The 27634-nt window shown below is 36.8% G+C and overlaps 1 protein-coding gene across 1 annotated transcript; it reads right to left on the bottom strand.

The window, feature by feature from the left end:
- Nucleotides 1-380: 380 nt before the first annotated feature.
- Nucleotides 381-24320, bottom strand: LOC140161395 (uncharacterized). The gene is made up of 12 exons (XM_072184910.1): nt 24135-24320; nt 20403-20534; nt 16955-17127; nt 16362-16467; nt 14125-14225; nt 12088-12249; nt 9497-9593; nt 8187-8842; nt 5973-6033; nt 4239-4456; nt 3050-3261; nt 381-1484 (listed from the first exon to the last, which is right to left on the bottom strand). Exons 2-12 carry the CDS (start codon nt 20527-20529, stop codon nt 1289-1291), a joined length of 2109 nt encoding a protein of 702 aa, XP_072041011.1. The 5' UTR covers nt 20530-20534; nt 24135-24320; the 3' UTR covers nt 381-1288.
- Between the last annotated feature and the right edge of the window lie 3314 nt (nt 24321-27634).

The raw sequence follows: 27634 nt of genomic DNA, 5'->3' as shown, positions 1-27634 counted from the left end.
TTAACCACGCCAAGCCAACCAGCCAGAACCGGTTCTGAGTTGACGCGTAATGATGATTGGTCATCATTTTCATAATTTTAATTGATCGGCACATGCGCTCAGCCTATATTTAAATCACAATTAGCGCTAATTTTAAAAACGCGAATTTTATATAATCAAGCAAGTTAGTGATTATTCGATAATACTATTTTATTCAATCCCGCTTCAATAGGAAATTGAGCTGCATCTATTAGTACGTAATACACCTATTACCTTGTGGGAAACAATTTTGGTATAAAATTGACATCCGGTAGTGAGACCCAGGATTCACATGCATATTTGGTATTTCTTTCAATTATGCTAATCACACAACAAATTTCATACATGCAAAGGTATTGGAATATCATTTTGTTTTATTTGACTACAAGTTATTCTGCATAATTGGTCATTGCACATGATTTATGTTCATCTTAGTTAATTTACTTTCGACAAAATTTTCAATATCATATTACAACCTTCTTATAGTATAAATCACACACATTTTAGGTGGTTGAAAACTATATGCACAATGCTATTAACTATCTTTGGCTTTGCTTTCTTCTGTTTTAGTCACTCTATCAAAAATAATTTTGATCATTTTAACTTAATTACTTATTTGAATATACAATTCTGGTGGTTTTTTTTAGTTTTTGTTTTTTGTGCGATTTTTTTTTCTGTTTTTTGGTTTCATTTTCATTTTTCAAAATAACAAATGAAATGATTACCTGGCTTTCTTGATTGGTAAAACCATAGAGCTCCTGAACTGGTTCATTTTGTTAGCCAAATCCAAAATGTATTACTTTCGCCATCTTGTCTGATGGCTTGATCACAGACGAACTAGTCCACTGCTTTTTCCGCAAAACTTGGTTGCTAATGATGCATGTACGTTCCCAAAAGTGATGTTGATTTTAGCAGTGGGCCATAAACATGATCTAGAATACCTGTCTGTGTCATGGTTGAGTGAATTCTTGCCTTTTTTTCTGATTTGGATTACCTCCCTAACTCTCCTTGTGAATGCATTTGAGTCTATCAAGATATTTGGCCCCCTCCCAGTTGATGACATGATTTTGAATTGGCTAACAAAATTAACCAGTTTCTGATCTCAACAATGCTACTAAATAAATGAATCTCTTTGCTGTACACAGAGCTCCTGGGTTTGATGATCGTAGTAGATTACATACAATCTTTGCATGTTGTGCACCTAAATTAATTTCTTTACAACATTTGCCACAAAACTGAACTCATTCACAAATACTCATCTGTTTTTTATTTACTTTGGTTTGTACTTGTACTTCAATATGAAGTAGGCCAGAAGACGGAAAAAAGCAATAAATGAAACTAATGCAACAATGCTGCCCCAAACTGGTACATCCAGGACCCCAAGGTGGTCCAGAGCTTCACTGCCATCTACACTGGTGGCGTTGCCAAGGAAACACTCTTCAAAGATGCTATTCTCTTCAAGACAGCTGTGATTATGAACAAACAGACATGCGTGTATGAGAGGTTAAATGCAATATTTTGGTGAATTGTTGTAGACTGACATGATAGCACAACAAACTCTTATTTTTCATCATAAATATGGCTTGATCATTACAAATTTTGTCATACTGTAAATCCTTATTTGTGACCCAGAGGAGGGCAAATTATTTGATTCCAAAATCAATGTTGTGATAGAAGAAATGTTGATCTTTCATTTTATATATATTCAACATGGAATTATGAAATGAGTTCTGGAAAAAATACATGTTTCAAATCATAGCTAGCTCCTGGTGTGGGGACTCAAGTTTGGTTTGTATAAAAGGAGCATTTTGTGATCCATAGCCTCATCCCCCACTTTTCTCACAAAAAACAATTGGACATTTTTTAATTTGTCAAATTTTTACTTTCGTTGTGTTACCAGAATAAAATTACAGCATAGTTGTCTACATGGAACAATGTAATATTTACAATCATGCACAATTTGCAATCGCAATATCGACTGAAATTATAGGAATAAACTTCTTTTGTGCATGTCTACTCAAACATATCATAAAAAGAAGATGCTAGAATCACAAAATACTCTTTTAACCCTATAGGCACTTACTAATAACTACTTTGATTGGTTACAAAGAGGGCTATATATGCTCGTGGGGCTCGCGCACCTTAAAATCAATCCCTGTATTACTATACCTACATGTAGCAGAAGGTCACATTTTTAGCCAAAATTTGCACAAAATTAGCAGTGTTGACCAACTCCCAAAAGTTTGGAAAAGCAGAAAAAAGAAGACATATTACCTATTCCTATACCAAAATTTAGCAGTTTTAAGAACATTTTCATTGATATTCAAGATGGTCGCAAATGCGACCCATATTTAGAGTACATCTCCATATATGGTCATGGTCATTTGCACTGAGTAACCACATTCACCGACCTGAAAAATACAGAACTAATTTTTGGGATAAAAGAAATATTATCCTGTTTTATTTTGCCACACGAAAGCTAAATCTTAATCCTTAGTTAGTTCTAACTGGTAATAAAAGTCAAATTTTAACAGTTTTGCAATCTGAGGTGAAATGGGCCAAAAACATGAAAATTTGCATGATTTCTTACAATTGCAGTCACTAAATTCAGAGACTTGGCAAAGTCTAAGCATTCAAAATTTGGAGAATAGGCTATAAGTATGCTGACAGATTTAGTTTTCATGTTAATTTTGATAATTGGTAATAAAAGATGTTAGGAAATGTGTTTTCCAAAAATTAGAATGTATAACCTGAAATTAGTCTTAGCACATGACTTGAATGTCAGTAAATGAACAACACCCTGTTTTTGGCCCTTATTTCCAAAATTGGGATTACCCATTGTTTAATTTAACAAAACAAGAATCAAGGATTTTTTTTTTTTTTTTTAAAATTCTGTACTTTTCTGGAATAGGGAGAATAGTAGCTACCACTATCAGTCTTCTTACCTTAGTTGCCCATGACCCTAGCTACCACTATCAGTCTTCTTACCTTAGTTACCCACGACCCTAGCTACCACTATCAGTCTTCTTACCTTAGTTGTCCACGCTGCATATTGAACTCTACCCTCAAATGAAGATTGAAGATATATAACAAATGGCTGACATACTGCAACCACTCCAACCAGAATGGTATTGTCTCAATAAAGAAGCCGCCCAGCATGAGAGCTGTTAAAGCATATACGTCGAGCAGAAACATGGCTATGCGAAAATCTGATGAGAAGGCACTTATGGCCATGCCTACAGACTGAAAGAAAAAAGATGATAAATATCAGTGTAGTAATTTGATCACTAGGTTATGTGATCAACAGGTATCATGTCCCCCATGATGGTGGTGCTTAGAACAGCTACGGGTTCACAACCTTCAATACAACCCCATTTTTTAGGAGTCATACTACTGGCAAACCGATGACGAAATTGTATCATAAGTTGCACCCCAGGGGGTACTCAGTACACATGACCATACAGGAATGCGTCGCAAACATGAGTCATATTTTTGGTCATTTGGTATCAATGACCCCTAGGCCAATTTCGATATATGGATGGGTCATTTTTTCCGAAAAATAGCCCAATTTGTCCTAACTGTATCCACACAGAAAAGGAAATAAAACTGAGTGCAAGTTGTACTCATACCAGCTACTTGAAATTGAAAACATGCAAAAGATTATATAAATTAGTATGGCTCTATTATTTTATTTACAGAAATACAATTTTTAATACACACTTTCTATTGTAGTTATTATTTCTGATAACTTTACTTGCTTGAAGATGGCCTAAGATTGCCTTAACTTTAAACTCTGTCTTGTATATTAACAGAGAGATGCCAACATTGCATTTTCAGAATACGGGAGCTTTAAATATACAGTGACAGTTACATTGTAGCGTGTAATGGCCGGGTGCCCACCTTAGGGCCCCAGTTGTGGTCCAGGAAGCAGTATACAAGAGATGGCAGAGTCATTTATTTTTACAATCTTGAAATGCTTTCTGGAGCACTATTTTAGTTTCAATATTACTAACTCAGGAGAAACTCAGTTCTTGAATTTGCAAACTCCATTTCCATTTCCCTAAAGCTAGTCATCACCAGAATTGCATCATGTGAAAGCACAAGGCCTGAGGATTCAAAAAAATGTTGCAAAAAATTGGATTTTGTATCCCCATATGTGGGGGGGGGGGGCTTTGATAAAAGCGACTGTAATTTTGCTCAAGATGAAATAATAAACCTACCTGTCCAACCAAAGCATTGGCCATCAGAATCAGCCATTGTGTAAAGAATGCCCCAACAAAAGGATTGAGTCCCGCCATCCAATACCACACAGTGAAGTGTAGTGTAGGGAAGACTAGTAACAGTGGTAGTTCACTGGTCATCTTGGCCATGTAGTAAGCTGATAGGTGATACGTCCCTGCTGAACGCTCTTTATCAATCACGGTTCTCTCTCCTGGAACTAAGAATGGTATGGATATTGTTACAGGGTGTCCCAGAAAAAATTACCGAGCAAATGAATTTGGACGTAAGTCGAAAAATAGCCATTAGAATCCAAAAATCTAAACATCAGTGTGTAGCCCATCTTATTCTGCATCTTATACACCAATTTTACTGGAATCGGTTGACGCATGTGTCAATTCACTTCATTCCAAGTTTGAAAGAAAGATCATTCAACACAATGTACACTAGTGGTTAACTGTCAATGGACTTCATATTTAGTTCTAAGAAATCCTTTTCGTTCTTTTTAAATAATCTGTTTCTTGCAAAACTTTTAATTAGGTTTTGTTCAAATTTGAAAACCTGCACGATATTGAAAATGAAAGCTTGCATGTAAGACGATGCTCGGTACTTGTAATATTGTAATACTTGTATATTTTTTCGTTAATGTTGATATAAATGTTGCAGAAAGAATTATTGCATAAAGAATTCCAGATGGCTTAACAAATTCTCACACACATTAATGTTTTTGGAATATTTCCAAAAAATTGTAATGCAAAGTTTAAATATTTTAAAACTTCAACATTAATGTTGCATAGTATCAATAAAAAATCACACGTAAAGTTGTAAGCACTTGATCATTGTTATTCTTTAGAAAGTTAAAATAAAACATATTTGCACAACATAAAGAATTGAAGTTGGAAAGTTTCAAATTGCAGAAATCAAAGTTTTCTCGGACAAACTGTTATTTATCTTCAGTGAAAGCATGAATGACAATTACAAAATAGATAATCTGGACTAAATTTAATGATATACACAAACTTTAGGAAACGGTGAGCGATTATGAGAAAAAGCGCCTGTTTATCAAACTTGGAATGAACTGACTTGATGCACGCATTATGTAATCGTTTATTTCTTCGCAACCAGTCAACTGAATCAAATAAAATTTTCGTATGTGATGCACAACAAAATAAGCTATGCGCTACATTTTAAATTTTTTGATTCTGATATCTATTTCTCGACTGACGTTCTAATTCATTCGCTCGGTAATTTTTTCTGGGACACCCTGTACATGTCAACCAAAGGAAGTGGGGGTGAGTGTGTGCATGTGTGCTTGCTTGCTTGCTTACTTGCTTGTTTACTTGCATGCTTGCTTGCTCTATCAGTGCAGACACGGGTGTGTAATTTTGGTGCCATAAAAGTCCCATTTTCTGTTGGAAGCCTGGGGATCCCACTCAAGAGACAGACATTTTTCCAATTAAAAGGGTATAAATCTCCTATTTCTATCTAATCAAGCCTTACTACCTTTTGCTGTTCTTTTACATAAAAAGAGAAGGGAAGAAAAGTTTTTTTAATTCCTTTTCTTAACCAGAAGGAGTACATGATCAAGATACCAGGGCTTAATTGGTAAGCAAAAAAAAGAAATAGTTATAACAAGTTGAAAACTATCACATAAGAAAATTGCAAACAGGGATTTTTTTTTTTTTTTATCTGAGTTGGGCATCAAAATTGAATTTTGAACATAAATATATACTCACATAATGTTATGGCAGAAAATGCAGGGTCAAATCCCCAGTACACACATGATCCCATAAACAACTGGAAATAAGAAAACAATTCATTCAAGTAACATAAGTGAAATCCTTGGACTACAAAGTGATTTTTTTAAATCTTGTGGGGAGTTCAGTGTTGTCACCAAGGTCAAGTTACAAGTCAAGTCACAGGGTGGTCAAGACCAATGTAAAAAATCTTTGCAAATAGAAGTTGGCCTACTTATATCACACATAATTTCAATGAAGTCACACATTTTTTAATTTTGCAAAATGCAAGACAAAATCTAACACCAAATCTAACAAACAACCTGAAACAATCTATCAGCTGATCAGGAAGTGTGACTCGAGTCAAGTCATTTGCCCACACAAACTGGAGTCAAGTCAAATCACTACTAAATTGTGATTCAAGTTGGACTCGTTTGACTTGAGTCATCACAACATTGGGGGAGGTAAAATTTAGATTGAACAAATTGGTGGTGTTCAACGATGTTTATCAGTGGCGGATTTAGAGGGGGGCGCACCCGGCGCGCGCCCCCTCTATTTTTTGCAGAGCGGCGCCTGACTCTGTGTATTTTTGCAGAGCGGCGCCTGACTTTGTGTGGGCGCCGAGCCGTGGCGGCGGCGGTGTTGGCTCGGCGCCCCCTCTATTGAAAATTCCTGGATCCGCCCCTGTTTATTGACATAAAATTAAATACTGACGTTTCGTAGCTGGTTTTTAGTTAACCATACACACCCAACGTATGCCCCTAAATGCATGTATCACCACCTTTCAGACACTTAACTTAAAATACATCTATCATCAGAATGGTGATGTGTTGTCACAAATGTCACAAAAGAATGTTTGTTTTTAAAACACATAGTCCTCAGAAGAATAGAACAGGAGGATGTGATGTACACGTATGTGGGGGCACGCTAGCGCAGCCATACAGGCTCTGCCTTGCAATCCATATGGAAAAGTTTTCCTATGAAAGTCTCTTTAAATAAATTATACTCGACTCCAGTGTGTGCACGCTGTGTGTACAGAGGCGTTCGAGGTCAATGCACAATGCATACATTACCACACAACACACTAAGCAGGGCTGTACAGAAGAGGGTATGGTTTTTCCTACAGTACGACGGCACTTTGTAACCAATCAGATTCCTTTTTAGAGAGTAGAATCTGGCAAAGTATTTCTAGGAAATACCATTTAAGCCAAGTCAATCAGACTTTCTATTATCAAGTGAGGGCCGTCTATAGCACGCTCCTTTAATGACACGGGGTGCATGTCAGTGTATTTCGCTGTAAATCAAGTGAGATTTTGGGAATACCTTGCTGTGTTTAGTGCTCCTGTACGACGAGGTCTTTCATCAGATTTCCTTGAAAATCGGGGAAAGTAAAGTTTAATATATACTTGAGTGAGCCAAAAAATTAAAGACTTTCCCTTCATAATAACTGAAGTTGAAAGAGAAAAAAGACAATTTTCTCCCATTACTTAACTGTGGGACCCCTTTTATTTGAGCAAAAGAGACTACTTTTCCATATGGAGGATTGCGAGTTCAAGCCTTGGCGGTGCCATCATGCTGTGCACTTGGGCAAGGCACGTTTTCTCACTTGCCTCTCTCTACCCAGGGGTGAAATGGGGAGCTGTTAGGAATATTGTCCATTGAGCACCATCCAAAAGTATGAGCATGCCTTTGGCATTGTATGGGAGTTGACATATGCTAACAACAGTGGAAATGTAAAGTGCTTTGATACACTTGAAAAGCGCTGTATAAAAGCCAACATGTATATGATATAAGTCCAAATATGATGTTTCTAACTGAGCTGTATGTTACACTATAGGTTACTTCTGAGAACCCAGGTAAAGTCATATGTGGAGGGTATAGGTCCTCACAAAATAGGTGTGCTTTCAGTGGCGTGCAGGGGGGTATGGGGAAAATTCCTGGCACTGCCACTGTGCTTTCAAATTAAGGTCTTCAAACATACATTGTGAAATCGATGCACATGCAACCCCCACACACAGGATTTTCATACCCTTGGCTTTACCCATAAAGGGGAAGGGGGTATTGCGATAGTGTGGATGGTGGGGGGGTGTGTGTGTGTGTGTGTGTGTCTGTTTGTTAGTTTGCATATAACAAATACTTTCTGTATTCAATGCTACAATGTCACATTCAAAAAACCTGTCAATACAAAATGTAGTAAATGTTGATTATACTCACCAAACCACGGATATCATGGATTCTTTCTTCACTAAATGCAAGCTGGAAATACAATATCCCTATGATCACAGCCAAAAACCCATGTCTAATAAAGTCAATTTTGGTCAAGAACAACGACCGTGATTGTTTGAAGGCACGGATTGTTAGCACCTTATACTGGTCTAACCAGGTGGTCGGCCATCTTTTATCCAAGTCCATATCCTGCAACTTTGTCTCAGCCCGATTCCTAGAAGGAGAAGCGTTAGCTACACACACCTCACACCATGGTAGTTCACTATCAGCATCAATATTTTTACCATGATTGCATGTACATTTGGTTTTATCTGTCACACTGTCTGTTGATGATATTGTTGCTGGTTCTTGTACACTCAAAACAACGTCCGGCCCATTACTGATAGCAGGAAGCTCCTTAACGACTCCACCATCATGATTACCATCAACCATGTCCAATGCAATGAATTCAGTATCTTCACCATCTGTCTCTGATATGACAGGTTCTTTGCCTTCTGTATAATGACCTGTGTGATGGATGATTTCCTGGAGTTGTTCGGAAGCCTGGCGAGATAATCCTGCTGGGTGAAATGATTCCCATGCTCGCTTCTTGGCAGCATCATGGATAATCGCTAATTCTTCTTTAGAGCCTTTCACTTTATCCACTGAGAAAAAATATTAGATGAAAAAAAAAGACATTTAAGAATCCAAGCCTGACATGAATATATTTATGACAAAGTAAGGGCAGCTGACCAGTATTTTCTGCTTTGAGAATTGGTTTAAATAAATGTTGCTTGTCCTGCAATGGTCGACTCTTATTTTGAGAATCAGGAAAAGGGTTTTTTGTTGTACATAAAGAATATTGACCTTAATTTTAAAAATTCTGAAAAAAAGCTTTATTTCAGAATTTTGACATCCTGAATTATAACACAAAAAGTTTTGTAAACAATTTCTTGGAAATGGGGATGGTTCTAAATGTTTGTTTGTTTAAACAATCGCTCTGTGTGGTGTATGAAGTGATACTGTCATGAAATGTGTCAATTGGCATCCAGTTAGCCTTTTCTATTAAGTTAATTATGAAAGTTTTTTGGCTTTATCTATATAGAATAAAACAGAAAAAACTCTGCCCAAACCTACCTCCAGGAGAGGTTTTATAATTTCATTTTTGCACAATTTAACTTTCTTCTTGATGCATTTACAGAACAGAAAATAGCTTAGGTTCTATTCTATACAGATACTTCAGCAAGTAAGGTATTATTAACCAGAATGTAAAAGCCTGCATTTTTTAACAAGTGAATGCCATTTGGTCTTTTACTTACATATGAAATCTGCTGCATTATAATGTGGAATATAACAGTGTAAATTTATGCTGGAGAAGTAGTCCATTACTCCATGGGCAGTACCAAAATACACAATCTATACAAAGAAAGTCACAATATATTATATCAACAACAAGCTGAACTACTCTTAAAGGTGGGATGAGTGTTTGATTGACAGCCTCATTCCCACTTTACCCCCCCAATCAATATGCAGATTTTGGTATTTAGGTAAAAGCTCAAATATTTCTCATTACCCATAATATGAAATAGTCCTGAAATGTGTCTCATTTAGGCAATATGTGATGCAATCAAGCAAAATGAGTCGGATGTCGGGAATATTAATTTTGAGATATAACCAACAACCAACAATAGTATTCAAGTTCCTTTATATTTTATTGTTCTGAGCAACACTAAACTGGCTGGAACCATAAGTCTAATTACCGGGTATGATGGGATTTTCAGCAAAATATAGCTCTGAAAATAGCTCATATAATGAAATTGAAACTGAATTTTGATTTTGATCGACATCAGACTCAGTTTGCTTGATCGCATCACATATGAACAAACACATGGTAGTTTGGTGGTTACCATGGTTACCACCCCAGAAGTCATGTCTGTTCCATGTGCACTGATATACACATGTGCTTCTCCAATCCAAATTGCTGGAACAATTGAACTCAAAACTTGGAAGAAGAATAACGGTGATGGGCTTGAATGTGGGGTAGACATGATCTGTTACAATCACACCAAACACCTTTATTAGTCTTGATCAAGGAAGATGATGTATTCTTGACCAGGATTTGAACCAGGGACACCTTAGAATAAGACAGCGGGCTTGACTCCATAAGTTGCCTTTAGACTACCATATCCCTTTATATAGAGACTAATGGATACAGCTAAACTTGGCTGCTAATCTCATTTTGGCTGCAACTTAAAGTGTGCTACACTTTCACTGAATATTGTTAAACCAAGAAAGTTGACATCAACTTTCCTGGTCACACACATTCTTTCCAATATTGTTCAATTTTGGGGAAATGTATGATAATACAGTCCCGGAAGGGGATCTAAACTTTACTCAGAAAAAACTACCCAACTTTGAAAAACCCAAATTTGATGAAAAACAGATCCGTAATTCAGCATCGAAGTGGTTACGTAATTCTCTTGGTTACCAGATCACGCTATTTTGGTATGCCTTTGAGTGCCATATACTTTGTATGGTGATTGTTTCGATCGTGGTTCATTACTCAAGCGTGTGATTCCATTGACATAGTAACATTACATAACTTCAATACTGAATTATACCAATTTTGACTTGAGTCTTAAGGGATCTGGAATGAGCGTTTTAAGCGTTTCGACAGTATTTATTGTGGGACATGAGAGCACATCAGACATATCGAATTGCTTTCTGAATACGAAGAATGTCTTTCTGATATCAAATAATTTTCATTTTTGAAATTCACGATATAATAGAAATTTTGGGACAAATTATTAAAATTTGATATTTTTCACATTTTTGATATATAACAGTCCTTGAAGTAAATTTTATAAATCTAATGATATATTCTTAAAGTGTATGTAGCTGGGAGGAAAAGCCGACGATCAATTGAAAATTTTGACCTTTCATATTGAAGATAAAAAGACCTAATTTTTTTTGTGTGTTTTGGGGAAAAATCCATATCTTCAATACGAAAGGTCAAAATTTTCAATTGATCGTCGGCTTTTCATCCCACCTACATACACTTTAAGAATAAATCATCATATTTATAAAGTTTACTTTATATCCATATTTTAATGATTTGTCATAAAATATGTATTACATTGCTTAATTTCAAAAATCAAAATTATTTGATATCAGAAGGACATTCTTCATTATTCAGAATGCAATTTGATATGTCTGATGTGCTCTAATGTCCCACAATAAATACTGTCCAAACGTTCATACCACATCCCTTAACTAAATGGCTGAAAATGTACCCCAAATCTGCTGTACATCCATGTACCACTAAAAAAACCTCTCCCATAATACAGGTTTGTAGCTTTCCCATAGCATTACACAAAGAGTGATGTAAAGTTGTTATTTTTTAAACAATACACAACTGTTTTTCATTGTTCCATTTTAGCATAGTACTTCATCTGCTTTACACCCATATATCATTTAAACCATAGACTTTGGAAGCGGTGTTAAATCATTCTTCTATTCCATTCAAAATGTAACTATGTGTCGCGATGACTAATTGACCATTATTGTCATCTTACGAACACATGTTCTGTCACCCGAAGACCCCCTATTTTTCCATTTGATCTGTCACCCAAAGACCCTTAACTTCAATTTTAACAGCAACTTACATTTATCACTTATTTTGAAAATACAAAAGAAATTTGAAGCCATTTAGAACTAAAAATTGATTTTCGAGGTTTCGTGTCGCTGTTTGGCTCTCACCCAAAGATTCCATTTGAAAAAAAAGGTCATGTTCTCACCCAATGACCCCATATTTTTTTAATTTTGCTCTCACCGAATGCCCCTTAGTGTGAAAGTGCCAGCCCTACATCTATATCCATTTTAAATTGAAGTGCCCCCGATATAAACCTACCTCTCCTTCTGATAGCAGAATCAGGCGATCAAATTGGTAGAATATCTGACTGGATGGTTGGTGTATAGAAGTCACCACAGTCTTCTTGCTATGTGAAGCATACTTCTTTAAAACTTCAACCAAACTGCAAGCTGTTGTAGAGTCTAGTCCAGAAGTTGGTTCCTGTGATTAAAACATAGTGAAGTTATGGTTACATAAAATACAGCGTGACCTTTTGTGAATGTTAAACCTAGTTTACAACTACACCAAATTGGTTTATGAATAGGCCTTTATCCACTTCTTCATGTCCAACCAATCAGCACACTGCAACTGATGACTAATCACACAAACCACAGCTTCTAATAAACACATTACATACAAACAGTAACTGTCCCTTTTTTGGCAGACCTTGTCTCAAAACCTGCACCTCATATTTTAAAATTGCAAAATCAAGAATGATTATTTTCTGTTCTTTATATAAAACTTTCCCTTTCAACTTTCAATATAATATGCCATGATTACCTCATTGAATGCACGCAAGTCAGGCTCTGCATGATTGGCTGCGAATGGCAACACACAGGCAAGAAAAATAACACTCTTAATGCATGTTTGCTGAAACTATTCATTGCTTCACGATATTATTCAGTATTTTTCAATTGCTGGCAAGTACAATTTTATGACTCAAGAGAAATATTTTGTATTGAAGAATTCTTTCATTGCACACAATTTTTTATATCTGAAAATTTATAAAATTGGGTTATATTGTGCCATTGAATTCTTAGTGATTCATACAAATTAATACTGTTATTTTGTTTCATGCCAATTGTTGAAATTCAGTCAACTTGAGAAGCGTGGTATTTTTAGCAAATTTAATACTAACTTCCCCAATAAAATTCCCCAATATTCGTTCTAATATAATCAAATTAAAGCACAACTTTCGGTTTCAGTGGAATGTAAATGTATAGTTCATATTACTAGGTTGAGTAAATAAGCAACTAATTGACCATTGATGATGACGAAGCATTATTAATATTGAATCTTATCTGCCACAAGCTGATAACATGTATCCGAGTGGTACAGATCAAAGTCCACTCTCAACAAATAGAATAATGATATTTGTATGGCGACTAACTTATCTAAGAGAGTATAAACTAATAAAAATAAATAACCTTGATATTTTTTCGTAACTTTTACATAACAGTTAGTTTTCTCATTGGGCCAGGACATTTTCTGTCTGGATGGCCTAGTGGGCCAGTTGGGATTTTGGCATAATTATGAATTTATGATATGTTAGAATATTTACAACAGGTCTGGGCCATTGGATTTGCCCTTGGGCCAGCTGGAAACCTTCCCAGCTCTTGGACCTTTTAATTTATCAAATTGCTCAATACATAAATCATGTTGTATGCACATCTCAAAGAACTTTTCAATCAAATTCACTTTTGTACTTATCCCCATGGTCTAAATTATATAATCTAAAGATATTACCAATTGAATCTTAATTTCATTGCCAAGCCAAGCAGTACCACCAAGAATTGAAGCTACCAGAGACCAGTTAGCTTAGACCACAATTTCATGTAATGAGATTCTACTCATATTCTATGCTTTACCGTATTCATTCCATTAACCATCCAGGGAGCTTGGGTGGGCGCTTATTTTTTTACATTGTTTAGGCCTACAATACATAACAAAGGCCCATAATATTCATCTATCATCATCAATGTGTATGTTTCAGACCATGATTCAGATTTGCATGGGCAGTTAATTTAAAACTAATAGGCCTATCACAGTTTGCTTGTTGTTAAGTCAGTGGATGGGCGTTTATAGGGGCATGGGTGGTTATTTGAATGAATACGGTACATGCTCACTCTCCTCATTATTTGGTCATCATTTGGTAAATACCACTAGTCTATCCATGTTCAGGAGAAGGTTGCCAACTGAGGTGTCATCCAATCTCATGGAGTCATCAGGCTCAGAATCATATATAAGACTGAGTAGTCAGTATTTTGTTTACTCTCTTCATAACCTCACTTGACTATTAGCATATTTTATACTTACATCCAACAAGAGAATGGCAGGATCATTGAGGAGCTCACTTCCGATATTGGCACGCTTCTTTTCACCCCCAGATAAACCTCTGTCCATGGAGTTACCAATTTCTGAAATAATAACAATCAAAATCAATTGTATCATGATGAGAGTGATGGATTGGAAAAAAATAAGAATCTAGTAAGCCCTTCTCTTTATAACAGCCTGTTTTTAAATAGTCACATTGAATTTTAAAATGCAATGTATTACACTTTCTGATATGGTGTGTGTGGTACAATTACAAGCCTAGACAAAAAATCAGGCACAGCCAATAGAGGCTGTTCACGATCTTGTAGGTAAAAGCTGTTTAATCAATACGGTTACATTCCCCTTGTTGTACTCATCTCTAGGTTATCACATTGATTTACCCACAAGATGACTTAACCCTAACCCAACTAGGTCTCACTAAAGCTCACTATTAAAACCGCTCTGCGTGCATGCATTCCACGTGACTTGATGACGCAATCAGCCCAGGTCATATATACCCAGGGAATCGTTGGCGGGCCAGCGTCACCTGTGTGGCTACATGCTGGGGATCTTCTGCGTGGCATGCGAGGGTCCCAGGCTCGAATCCGGGGGTGCCAAGTGACTTTTCTCCTCATCTTCTCTCCTTTTTCGTTTCTTCTTTCCCTTCCGATAGCAAAAAAACCACGGGTAGGGTTAGGGTTATTGATGTCACCCTGATGCCCTCTATATTGGTACAAGCGCCAAAGGTGAGAAATGTCATAATCCTTCTGAGGTTCCAGACTTGTAAGAATAGATCTGTGTAATCGGACATCTTCATGTCATGTTCAAAAATCATGTCAAGGTTTATAAAAAAAAGTGTCAAATAAAGTGGTTCAAAATGACATCATACTATATCTACACCTTGTGATAACAGGATTTCAGATGGTGGCCTTTCTTGTGTATAACATATCCACTGTGTCTTTAAATCTTCTGAAATTCATTCAAGACCTACTGTTAATCCTAAACATAATCCTAATCCTAACCTCAATCCTTCTAACATAATCCTTATCCTAATCTTAACATCAAAATCTAAAATTTAATTAGTCAGTATTCTGAGACCCAGACATTTCCTTTTTTCAGTGTATCCACAATGTCCTCAACCTTCTCATATATTTTATTCCTGACCCTAAACAGGGTTATCTTTACGACCTTCGATTACATGCGAGTTGCGCCCTTGGCGCGATGTTTGATTTCTTATTATTTGCTCATGTTGCCCTGAAATACCAAACAATCATTAAAATATTCCAATATTTTCTAAAGTTATGTCATATTGCGTAAAATGTCTATCATTTGTCGAACATTTGTAGCATTGCAAATCATTTACATAGGATTTAGGAGAAAAAATTTGATTATTTTGTGGAGATACAGAATGCTAGAACAAGCACATTTAATATTTTTCAGGATGTACACCATACGCTTTCCATTCCTACTGATTTCGATACTAAAATAATTCTTAAAATAATGTTCTTTGATGTTTCATGTTGGCATTTCTATTGTCTATAAGTATAGGTCTAATTCTAAATCTGAATCCTAAAGACGCCAGGTCTTGTACTTCCTTACGCCAGGTCTAATCCTAAATCTGAATCCTAAAGACGCCAGGTCTTGTCCTTCCTTACGCCAGGTCTAATCCTAAATCTGAATCCTAAAGGCGCCAGGTCTTGTCCTTCCTTCGCCAGGCTAATTCTAAATCTGAATCCTAAAGACGCCAGGTCTTGTCCTTCCTTACGCCAGGTCTAATTCTACATCTGAATCCTAAAGACGCCAGGTCTTGTCCTTCCTTAAGACGCCAGGTCTTGTCCTTCCTTACGCCAGGTCTAATCCTAAATCTGAATCCTAAAGATGCCAGGTATTGCCTTCCTTACGCCAGGTCTAATCCTAAATCTGAATCCTAAAGGCGCCAGGTCTTGTCCTTCCTTCACGCCAGGTCTAATTCTAAATCTGAATCCTAAAGACGCCAGGTCTTGTCCTTCCTTAAGACGCCAGGTCTTGTCCTTCCTTACGCCAGGTCTAATCCTAAATCTGAATCCTAAAGATGCCAGGTATTGTCTTCCTTACGCCAGGTCTAATCCTAAATCTGAATCCTAAAGACGCCAGGTCTTGTCCTTCCTCCTAATCTGAATCCTAAACGCCAGGTCTTGTCCTTCCTTACGCCAGGTCTAATCCTAAATCTGAATCCTAAAGACGCCAGGTCTTGTCCTTACTTGTGTCCAGACATTTCCTGATGTCCAATGTATCCACTATGTCCTCAACCTTCTGAACCTTGTCTGCGTATGGTAATTCACCTGGTAGCTTCAGACGGGCTGTGTACTGGATGACAAATTAATTCAAAATATTAATTGTACATGTATCATTTGGAATATATTATTCTTTATGAAGTATGTATGCTCCCATACAACATACAACAAGTCAATCAAAGTTATGCCTACAATCCCCATTGATAGTGAGGACTCAAATTTTATGGAACAAAAATAAAAATCTATTGTTTATGTAAATGTTTCAATATTGCTCAATTCATGATACACATATAGTCAGAAAATGAGTGATGGGGGCCTAGAGAAGATGGGTGTGTCTTGCAAAATTGCATGTTTTTAGCCCATTTCCCCTCAAATTGCAAAAATACTCAAATTTAACTTTTATTGGTAGTTAGGACTACGGTAACTAAAAGATTAGAATTTAGCTATTATTCAGTTGCAAAACAGATAATATTTCTTAAATTCCAAAAACTTAGTGCTGTATTTCTCTGGAAATACGAGTAGCGCAAATACTGTATGTTTATAACAGCCCCAACACTTACCATGAGAGTTTCTCTAAGGGTGAGATTCTCAAACAGAATATCTTGTTGCAACACAAATGCAATCTTTCTCTTCAGTTTCTTGTTGAGTGGCGAGTTATTCATCAGAATGTCTCCTGTACGTGTCCCAACATACCGTCCTGCCAACACATTGAGAAGAGTGGTCTTGCCAGAACCTATATGTAATGCAAGGAATTCAACAATTATTCATCAGAATGTCTCCTGTACGTGTCCCAACATACCGTCCTGCCAACACATTGAGTAGAGTGGTCTTGCCAGAACCTATATGTAATGCAAGGAATTCAACAGTTATTCATCAGAATGTCCCCTGTACGTGTCCCAACATATCGTCCTGCCAACACATTGAGTAGAGTGGTCTTGCCAGAACCTAAATGTAATGCAAGGAATTCAACAATTATTCATCAGAATGTTTTCTGTACGTGTACCAACATACCGTCCTGCCAACACATTGAATAGAGTGGTCTTGGCAGAACCTGTATGTAATGCAAGGAATTCAACAGTTATTCATCAGAATGTCTCCTGTCGTGTGCCAACATACCGTCCTGCCAACACATTGAGTAGAGTGGTCTTGCCAGAACCTATATGTAATGCAAGGAATTCAACAGTTATTCATCATAATGTCTCCTGTACATGTCCCAACATACCGTCCTGCCAACACATTGAGTAGAGTGGTCTTGCCAGAACCTATATGTAATGCAAGGAATTCAACAGTTATTCATCAGAATGTTTTCTGTACGTGTACCAACATACCGTCCTGCCAACACATTGAATAGAGTGGTCTTGCCAGAACCTGTATGTAATGCAAGGAATTCAACAGTTATTCATCAGAATGTCTCCTGTATGTGTGCCAACATACCGTCCTGCCAACACATTGAGTAGAGTGGTCTTGCCAGAACCTAAATGTAATGCAAGGAATTCAACAGTTATTCATCAGAATGTCTCCTGTACGTGTGCCAATATACCGTCTTGCCAACACATTGAGTAGAGTGGTCTTGCCAGAACCTATATGTAATGCAAGGAATTCAACAGTTATTCATCAGAATGTCTCCTGTACGTGTGCCAACATACCGTCCTGCCAACACATTGAGTAGAGTGGTCTTGCCAGAACCTAAATGTAATGCAAGGAATTCAACAGTTATTCATCAGAATGTCTCCTGTACGTGTGCCAACATATACCGTCCTGCCAACACATTGAGTAGAGTGGTCTTGCCAGAACCTAAATGTAATGCAAGGAATTCAACAGTTATTCATCAGAATGTCTCCTGTACGTGTCCCAATATACCGTCCTGCCAACACATTGAGTAGAGTGGTCTTGCCAGAACCTAAATGTAATGCAAGGAATTCAACAGTTATTCATCAGAATGTCGCCTGTACGTGTCCCAACATACCGTCCTGCCAACACATTGAGTAGAGTGGTCTTGCCAGAACCTAAATGTAATGCAAGGAATTCAACAGTTATTCATCAGAATGTCTCCTGTACGTGTCCCAACATATCGTCCTGCCAACACATTGAGTAGAGTGGTCTTGCCAGAACCTAAATGTAATGCAAGGAATTCAACAGTTATTCATCAGAATGTCGCCTGTACGTGTCCCAATATACCGTCCTGCCAACACATTGAGAAGAGTGGTCTTGCCAGAACCTAAATGTAATGCAAGGAATTCAACAATTATTCATCAGAATGTCTCCTGTACGTGTCCCAATATACCGTCCTGCCAACACATTGAGTAGAGTGGTCTTGCCAGAACCTAAATGTAATGCAAGGAATTCAACAGTTATTCATCAGAATGTCTCCTGTATGTGTGCCAACATACTGTCCTGCCAACACATTGAGTAGAGTGGTCTTGCCAGAACCTAAATGTAATGCAAGGAATTCAACAGTTATTCATCAGAATGTCGCCTGTACGTGTCCCAACATACCGTCCTGCCAACACATTGAGTAGAGTGGTCTTGCCAGAACCTAAATGTAATGCAAGGAATTCAACAGTTATTCATCAGAATGTCTCCTGTACGTGTCCCAACGCATGGTCCTGCCAACACATTGAGTAGAGTGGTCTTGCCAGAACCTAAATGTAATGCAAGGAATTCAACAGTTATTCATCAGAATGTCGCCTGTACGTGTCCCAATATACCGTCCTGCCAACACATTGAGAAGAGTGGTCTTGCCAGAACCTAAATGTAATGCAAGGAATTCAACAATTATTCATCAGAATGTCTCCTGTACGTGTCCCAACGTACCGTCCTGCCAACACATTGAGTAGAGTGGTCTTGCCAGAACCTAAATGTAATGCAAGGAATTCAACAGTTATTCATCAGAATGTCTCCTGTCGTGTCCCAACATACCGTCCTGCCAACACATTGAGAAGAGTGGTCTTGCCAGAACCTAAATGTAATGCAAGGAATTCAACAGTTATTCATCAGAATGTTTCCTGTACGTGTCCCAACATACCATCCTGCCAACACATTGAGAAGAGTGGTCTTGCCAGAACCTAAATGTAATGCAAGGAATTCAACAGTTATTCATCAGAATGTCTCCTGTACGTGTGTACGTTTGCCAACATACCGTCCTGCCAACACATTGAGAAGAGTGGTCTTGCCAGAACCTAAATGTAATGCAAGGAATTCAACAGTTATTCATCAGAATGTCTCCTGTACGTGTCCCAATATACCGTCCTGCCAACACATTGAGTAGAGTGGTCTTGCCAGAACCTAAATGTAATGCAAGGAATTCAACAGTTATTCATCAGAATGTCTCCTGTACGTGTGCCAACATACCGTCCTGCCAACACATTGAGTAGAGTGGTCTTGCCAGAACCTATATGTAATGCAAGGAATTCAACAGTTATTCATCAGAATGTCTCCTGTACGTGTGCCAACATACCGTCCTGCCAACACATTGAGAAGAGTGGTCTTGCCAGAACCTAAATGTAATGCAAGGAATTCAACAAAAGGTTCAACACAGACTTTGCAGATTTGACTGAAGAGGTTCATCAGGTCTGTTGATAAGTATTTAAAGTTCTTTGTCAAGACCAAAGGAAAAACTTATGTTTTTCTGCTGACAATTTTGTCACATCTTTGATCCTCTGCTTAAGGCCAATGTTGGAGACAGGAGTACTTCCGGTAAAACAATAATATCCAGTTGGGATTCCCGCTCCAAGCAGATGGATCAATTTCTGAATTTCGACACACTAATTATGTGCTTTTTGATATTTCATGTTCGAGGTCCTGTCAAACATATAGCCTTTTTCAGATTTTTGACTTTCTTACTGCCTAAACGATGTACGTATGTAGATCACTTGCCCATCAGAAACTACCCTTTTTACATTTTTTTTAACAAAGCATTGATATCCACCTTGAAAGTGCCCCCCTCGACCCCAAAATAGCCTAACACAAAGAACTCAGCCCCCAGCTTAAATAAATGATAATTCTTACCACTTGGCCCCATGATAGCCAGCAGCTGGCCTGGCAATGCATATCCGCTCACATCTTTCAGTATAGTAGCCTCATCAATCATCACATTAAGGTTCTGGAAATCTACCTGTACTCCACGTACAGTCATTGTATCTGTCAATGAAGAGATAAGGGTTTATGTTAGACTACAACATTATGTCAAAATTTCTCTGTTGGACCGGAGAAACACAACACATTTGGCTGGTGTAAGTTGGGCAAGTATAAATATTTAATATAAATATGCCAAAAAATCAGGTTTTAAAGAAATTAACCAAATTAAATTTTATAATGATCGTTTATCTTGTGTTCATGCAGTGGCTGTGCCAGGAATTTTTTTGTTGCATTGGGAGGGCAAAGTGAATTTCAAGGAGGGAGGGGGGGATCAACCAATTTTGCAGAAGCTTGATGCAAAAAGTCAATATTTTGGGTTTTTACTGGGAAGGGGGCAACCACATGCCCCCATCCAACCCCCCATCATTTAGACTAGGTATTATACCTTTACAGGTGGAACTATTTCTTTAGTTGGCAGGTTTTTTTTTCATTTGATGATTTGTTCAGGTTTTGACAACCCTGGATAACCCAACAGTATTGGGAACAGTTAATTTAACACCCTACTCTTTTCGAAACTGGCTGCGAGATACATACAGGTATAGCTCTCCGTGCATGGGACCAACAGATTAACATCCCCTCCGAAGGATGGAGTACTTTCATGATTCATTTACTCAATTCTAAATGAACCATGGGGAGAGCGGAAGTCTGGTTTCCGATTAATTTCAGATATTTTTCCCCATCCCAGTAAATATTCACTGAAGAGAATTGAACCCGGAAACTCATGAACTGAAGGTTAGTACCATAATCATAAACAATTACAAATTCAGTAAAAATAAATGGGGGGGGGGGCGGGGGTGGCACTCGCATAAATGGTCTGTATGCATGTGTGACCAACAAAACAAGTATTTTCAAGAGTATAGGGTACTTTTCTGAAACTGAACAACTTGTTTATAGGTACCTTTTGAAATTTTTGGTAAATTATGAGTCCAAAAAGGGTACATTTGTTGCATTTTTAGGGACGGTTCACAAACACTTATTAGGAGGGTCTGATGCAAAAATATTTCATCACGAAAATTTTTTGGAGCCCTTCTTTTGAGATCTCAAAAATGTCAGGCCCCCCCCTTTTTGACGTGAAAATTATGGGTCAACCCCATGAAAAGCATATACACTCAATTTTCCCAGGAAAATTTGTGGTCATTTTTTTCAGGCCCCCCCCTTAGGAGGGTCAACATTTTTAAGGCCCCCCCCTTTTGCATCAAGCCCCTCCCCCCCACAAGTGTTTGTGAACGGTCCCTTACTAGCCAAAAACTCATTTAGGGGTAAATTATAAAATTACCTTATTAAGGGGCTAAATTTGCTGATAGGGTAAAACTCGTTTAGGGGTGTTTCAAACAAATTTGGTCACATAATGTGTACACTATCATACTTGAGTGGCCCCCTGGGAAACAAATTCATAATTATGTAAAGCATGGATATAGGAAATCTTCCCCACAACACTTGCTAGCAGACTGTATTATTTAGGGAGTGTTCATAAATACTTTGGTGGGGGGGGGACTGGAATTTTTTTTTTTTTTCATGTCAAAAATGTTTTTAACCCCCCCCTCTTAATTAACCCAAAACTTTTTGACCCCCCCCCCCCTCTTAATGGACCTAAAACTTTTTAGGCCCCCCCCCCCTCATATTAGGTTCAAAACTATTTTGACCCCCCCCCCTCATTTTAATGTACCATTCTACATCAAAGGACAGAGGAAATATTAATGATACTAAAATTTGTATTGATGTGCAATGAAATCCATGTCATTGATATGTGAAATTGTGGAAATGTTTTATATCATTTTGTAAAGCTCATAAGTATGTTTTATGCAACCCGGGAACCCAGTATTTAAAAAAACCATCCATTTATGATTGGAATCAGTGTTAATGGAAGCATTGAAATTTAGCGGGTCGGGGGACGAGTATATTTTGTTCTGGTTTTACTGGAACTTGGGGGGGGAAATAAAATATCGGGGGCACAGTTGACCAAAAACAAATTGCAGTTGCAAATACATATACCGGTTTTGTTTTTTAGATAGACTGTATTTTAGCATTTCATGTATTTGAACTTCCAAAAAAGGCTTTATTGGAACGATGTGTGCGCGTAGCGTGCAAAAATTTTGTATTTTACACTATTTTTGCCCATGATGGGGATGAAAATGCCTTTATTGTGACAATGTGTGCATGACAGCGTGCAAACTATTTTGACAGGAGAACTTTTTCTTTCATCTTTGTCATGGGGGCACTTTCCCCCCTTGCCCCTTGGCTACGCTACTGCCGAAATGGTGTGTTTAGCTATTTGATGGGCCAGTTTGCGTGATCGCGAAGCACAAAATTGTGTAATTTTACCGTATTTGGGCCCAAAACACAGTGCTTTTTGATGTGCTAATAAAGTTGCATAGGGCAATTATTGGTTTTTTTTCTCCTATAAGATTTTTAGGGGGATGTCCCCATGGAAAATTAGGGGGTGGAAACGTGTACCCCACCGTCTCCAAGCTTCCTCTGCCTATGATTGTCAACACTAAAGTAGAGCAAAGATAGCACTTGATTTAAAGAGCAGACCTGAAGGAACTGACACAAACCTCAAAATTAAGGTTATAGACAACAAGATAATTTTTAACACTTCATACTTATATATCTTTGACTATTGAATGACTTGTCAAAATACATAAAGGACCTGATCAAATACCCTTATCTGGAAAGAACTTTTGTTCTGGTTTTACTGAAACATTTCAGGACTAATGTTGCTAAAGTTTTACACCCCCCCCACGTGCCCCAAAACCTTTTACCCCCCTGTTCATACACCCAAAACTTTTTTACCCCCCCCCCCCCTATTCAGAACTCCTAAAATTTTATGACCCCCTACATATTTTCCAGCCCCCCTACCAAAGTATTTATGAACACTTCCTTATAGTTTTGTGAAATTATATAAATTCAAATTTGACAGTATCCTATCTACTCCAGGCATGGCTTTATTCCAATGTATATTCTGCTTAGGCTATATTAAAAAAATCCTTTGTCTCAAAGCTCTTCAGCTTCTGAAAACTTAATGCACAATGTGATTTAAAAAAAAATTGTTTAAATATAGATTTTTAAAATGTTTGTCAAGGTGACCGTATATGCATTTTTATACTGTGATATCCATATATGATGTGCTGTACGACTGTTGAAGAAGTAAAATACCATACAGCCCATATCTTTAGTTGCTCAGTTTTATTTTGCGTAAAACTCACAATCTTGAACATGTTGGAATAATTAAAACAACAACTTTGAGCTTTGTTTTTTTGGTTTTGTTGAAAACGAAAATAAAAAAAGGGAAATATAAAAAAATTATGACTTTATATTTACCTAAATGCACACGATTTTCTAACGCGCTGGAGGTTTGACACAAAGGATTTTTTATATAGCCTTGAACAATATATACCCGGTATAACCTACTTTTGAAAACTATACATATGGCCTACTTTTTAGTATAATACACATTACACATCACTGTATGTCATGTGATCTAAGTGGAACTGGCTAACAGTAACAAACATCAACATTTAATATATACTTTATAATTTTATATCATAGTACCTTTGTTTAGTTTTACATGATTTTATTAGATATAAAAGCAAAAGAGCTTACCAATTTTCCAGCTATTCCACAAATATAGTGCAGCTAGTTTCCCCAGACAAGTAGTAGTAGTAGACCTGTTTCAATACACAGAGACCCACTGAATAGGCAGTTTCATGCTGACATCCAGTCTACAAGCATGGCACTTATAACCTGTATTGCACCATCCTAAGAAATGCATGACCCATATGTAAACAGACTATAATGCCGGGTTACATGTAACCTTTTCAAAGTCTACAGTGTGCACTCTGTGCAGCTCTGTGTAGGGCAGATGAAATCAATACTGCACTGGCAAACAAGCACTGTGTTTGTTAAGCTGTCTGGGACCCAGACTAGCACTGTGTGTGCAAGTCACACTTTTGAACATGTGATCTCATATGACCTACATAATGGCAATGAAAAAGGACTAGTGACCCTGGTCAATATTATGTCTGGCCATATTAAAATAAAAAATTCCTTTAAAATGGAATGTGGACTATAGACTACTAGTATTACCACCTCTAGAGCTACAGATCTGTGCTTAAAGGTGAGGCACATTCATCCACACCCGATGAAACTGATCAAATAACATTTGTTAATATTTCCTCCTTGCTCGATTTATTTCACTTTTTTCAACTCTAAAAAGTCACATGGCTCAAGAAGCTTCAAGACAGCACTATGATTAGCAAATTGGCGGGAAATAATGAGTCAGGATCGAATGTGTGAATGCGAAATATTGTGATTTATATGTGCGCGGTATGTCCAACGCAGGCAAGGCGCATTCGGTATGTTGTTAACACCAGCAAATGTGTTCTGGTAAACATGCAAAACAAAAATTTGCAGTCAAAATGTCCGGCTCAGATTTTTAATTTTTGGCGCACTCTAAAAGCAGACATTTAAAGGGGCATTTCGTGATCCACAGCCTCATCCCCCCACTTTTCTCAAAAAAAGTTGAGATTTTGATATCACTGGAAACCTCTGGCTACATAATGTTTATGTACAAAATATTTCTTGCAGATTAATTAGTGTAGCAAAGATATCGTGAAATTTGAATTTCGTTCTGGTGCACCAGAACGAAATTACAACGTATTGTCTATGGAGCAGTGTAATACACATAATCATGCATAACTCGCATAAGCATAATATCGGAATCAACTGAAATTTTGGGAATATGCTTTTTTCGTGGATATGTACTGAAAAATGTCATAAAAAGAGGATGCTAGGATCACGAAATACTCCTTTAATATGCATTGGTACATAAAGATGCATATTTAGACCTGCTCCAGATACAGATTTTATGAGCGTGAAAGTTTTACCGCTTTCAAATAAAAGGATGTTTTTGGTATTTTTTACTATAAAAACATCGATTTCTCAGAGTTCACTTTTGACAACATGCACAATTTTTGTGACAAGATAACTCGAAAAATAAGCAAGCAAAAGGTAAACTAAAGTGTGGGGAGGTTTTCTCATTTTTTGAAAATATTTGTTTTAAACATAGGCCTAAATATACACTATTATGTGCAATTTTTAGCCTAATAGAGTGACAAAATTGATTTTTTCACATGGTTTTTTTTTCAATATTTTGAAAGAGACAAATTAAAAAAAATTAAAAAAAAACACCATTATGTGCAAATTTTTAGCCTAATAGAGTGACAAAAGTGGTTTTTTCACATGTTTTTTTTTTTTTTTTTTTGAAAAAAGAGACAAGCCTTCCCTAAGTTCATGTCTCTTCTTCAAGAAAAGCTAACTGAATTTTTTTCTCCAAACCAAAGTTATCACAAGAAATTGGGGTTCAAAGTGAATTGTTGTGATTTGTTCAAAAACTGAAGATTTTTATAAAAATCTGACATCACCATGGGATTCATTGACTCATTTAATTTCCAAAAATGTATAGTTTTTATTATACTTTGGACATTCAATTCAGAAATGATCATAAATGCTCGAATAGGTTGATGTTCTCTCCCATCCCAGATTTTTTATCGTTTCTACGTTTTGATTACATTTTTAAAACATAATTCCATTAGCGTGACATTAATGAACCAGGTGTGTGCTTTTATCGAGCTGTAGCTAAGTAAAAGTAATGACAAGTTAATTAAAGGGGCATTTCGTGATCCACAGCCTCATCCCCCCACTTTTCTCAAAAAAAGTTGAGATTTTTATATCACTGGAAACCTCTGGCTACATAATGTTTATGTGCAAAATATTTCTTGCAGATTAATTCGTTTAGCAAAGATATCGTGAAATTTAAATTTCGTTCTGGTGCACCAGAACGAAAATTACAACGCATTGTCTATGGAGCAGTGTAATACACATAATCATGCATAACTCATGAGCATAAAATCGGAATCAACTGAAATTTTGGGAATAGGTTTTTTCGTGGATATCTAATGAAAAATGACATAACTAGAGGATGCTAGGATCACGAAATACTCCTTTAAATGGATTTAATATTTGCATAACTCCAAACATTTTCTTTTCTCATCAATATTTTACAAAACATTTTATAAGACATTTTATAAAACATAGTACCATTATTTGACATATTCATGAACCAGGTGTAGTGTATATAACGAGGCCGTTTACCACCATTGTAAGGGTGTGGTAAGGGTATGGTGGATATGGTAGGCCACTGGTATTAATAATGTTCTGATCACAGACTTCACTTGGTTTGGTACTAGTTTATTATCTTCATACAATATCAAAATAAAGTCAGCACAAAAAGTAACACAGTAAGAAGTAAAAATGCCCAAATTTAAAAGTTGCAGCTATTTGTATTGATGTAAACTGCAACTTTTAAATTCAGGTATTTTTCTTTAAGCACTACTGTGTTGTTGATATTAAACGACATTTGACAAATGGGGTATCAAAGTGCGCATAAATAAATCATCCTTCTTTCTATGTAGAAATATTATGGAAACAATTACTAGTTCTGAAGCTATAGGCGTATTTATAACAGCTGTTCTACTTTTGTGCAGACTTTACATAGACTTCAAAATCATACAGCGACCCATGCACGCTACAGCTTTTATTACCGTCTGCCCAATGATACACAAATTACTTTTGTCGATCAGAATGATTCGCAATAGCCGTTCATGAAAGGGATCGAATCCAAAATCGTGAATTGAATTACTAGTAATCGTAATTCTGAATTTATCTGAATTTCTTAAACAAGAATATCCTGAAAAAGGTATGGATCCCCCATCAACATTCTGCACTGTTACATAACTCCCCTTCCTTCAAGATGATGTCCTCATCAATCACACAACATTGGGGTGTATGTAACAAGCATTATGCTGTAAAATATTTTTAAAATCATATTTTTGTTGAATGATTTAATAAAAGGTTTGCTTTTCTACTTAATACATTTAAAATACAATTAAAATAAAGTTAGTTACAATATTACATTCATCTTTTTATTATAAGGTTTAAATATTATAAAAAGCATTTTTCAATTTTAACAATCTTTACCAATCTAAAACAGTTTTCATAACTTGTTTCTTTGTTACAATGAGTTCTTTACAATGAGTTGTACC

The sequence above is a fragment of the Amphiura filiformis genome, chromosome 9 (assembly GCF_039555335.1).
Source record: "Amphiura filiformis chromosome 9, Afil_fr2py, whole genome shotgun sequence".
In the NCBI taxonomy this organism is placed as follows: Eukaryota; Metazoa; Echinodermata; class Ophiuroidea; order Amphilepidida; family Amphiuridae; genus Amphiura; species Amphiura filiformis.
Note: the sequence above shows the minus strand (reverse complement) of the source record. Positions and strands in the feature narration are given on the sequence as shown.

Excerpts from the sequence above, each read along its gene's own strand:
- LOC140161395 (XM_072184910.1), bottom strand. The coding sequence starts at position 20,529 with ATGACTGTACGTGGAGTACAGGTAGATTTCCAGAACCTTAATGTGATG. Across the intron at positions 12,250-14,124 it reads CTGCCATTCTCTTGTTGGAT|GAACCAACTTCTGGACTAGA; the intron begins GTAAGTATAAAA and ends TTTTAATCACAG. Across the intron at positions 1,485-3,049 it reads ATGCAGCGTGGACAACTAAG|CTGTCTTGAAGAGAATAGCA; the intron begins GTAAGAAGACTG and ends TCATAATCACAG.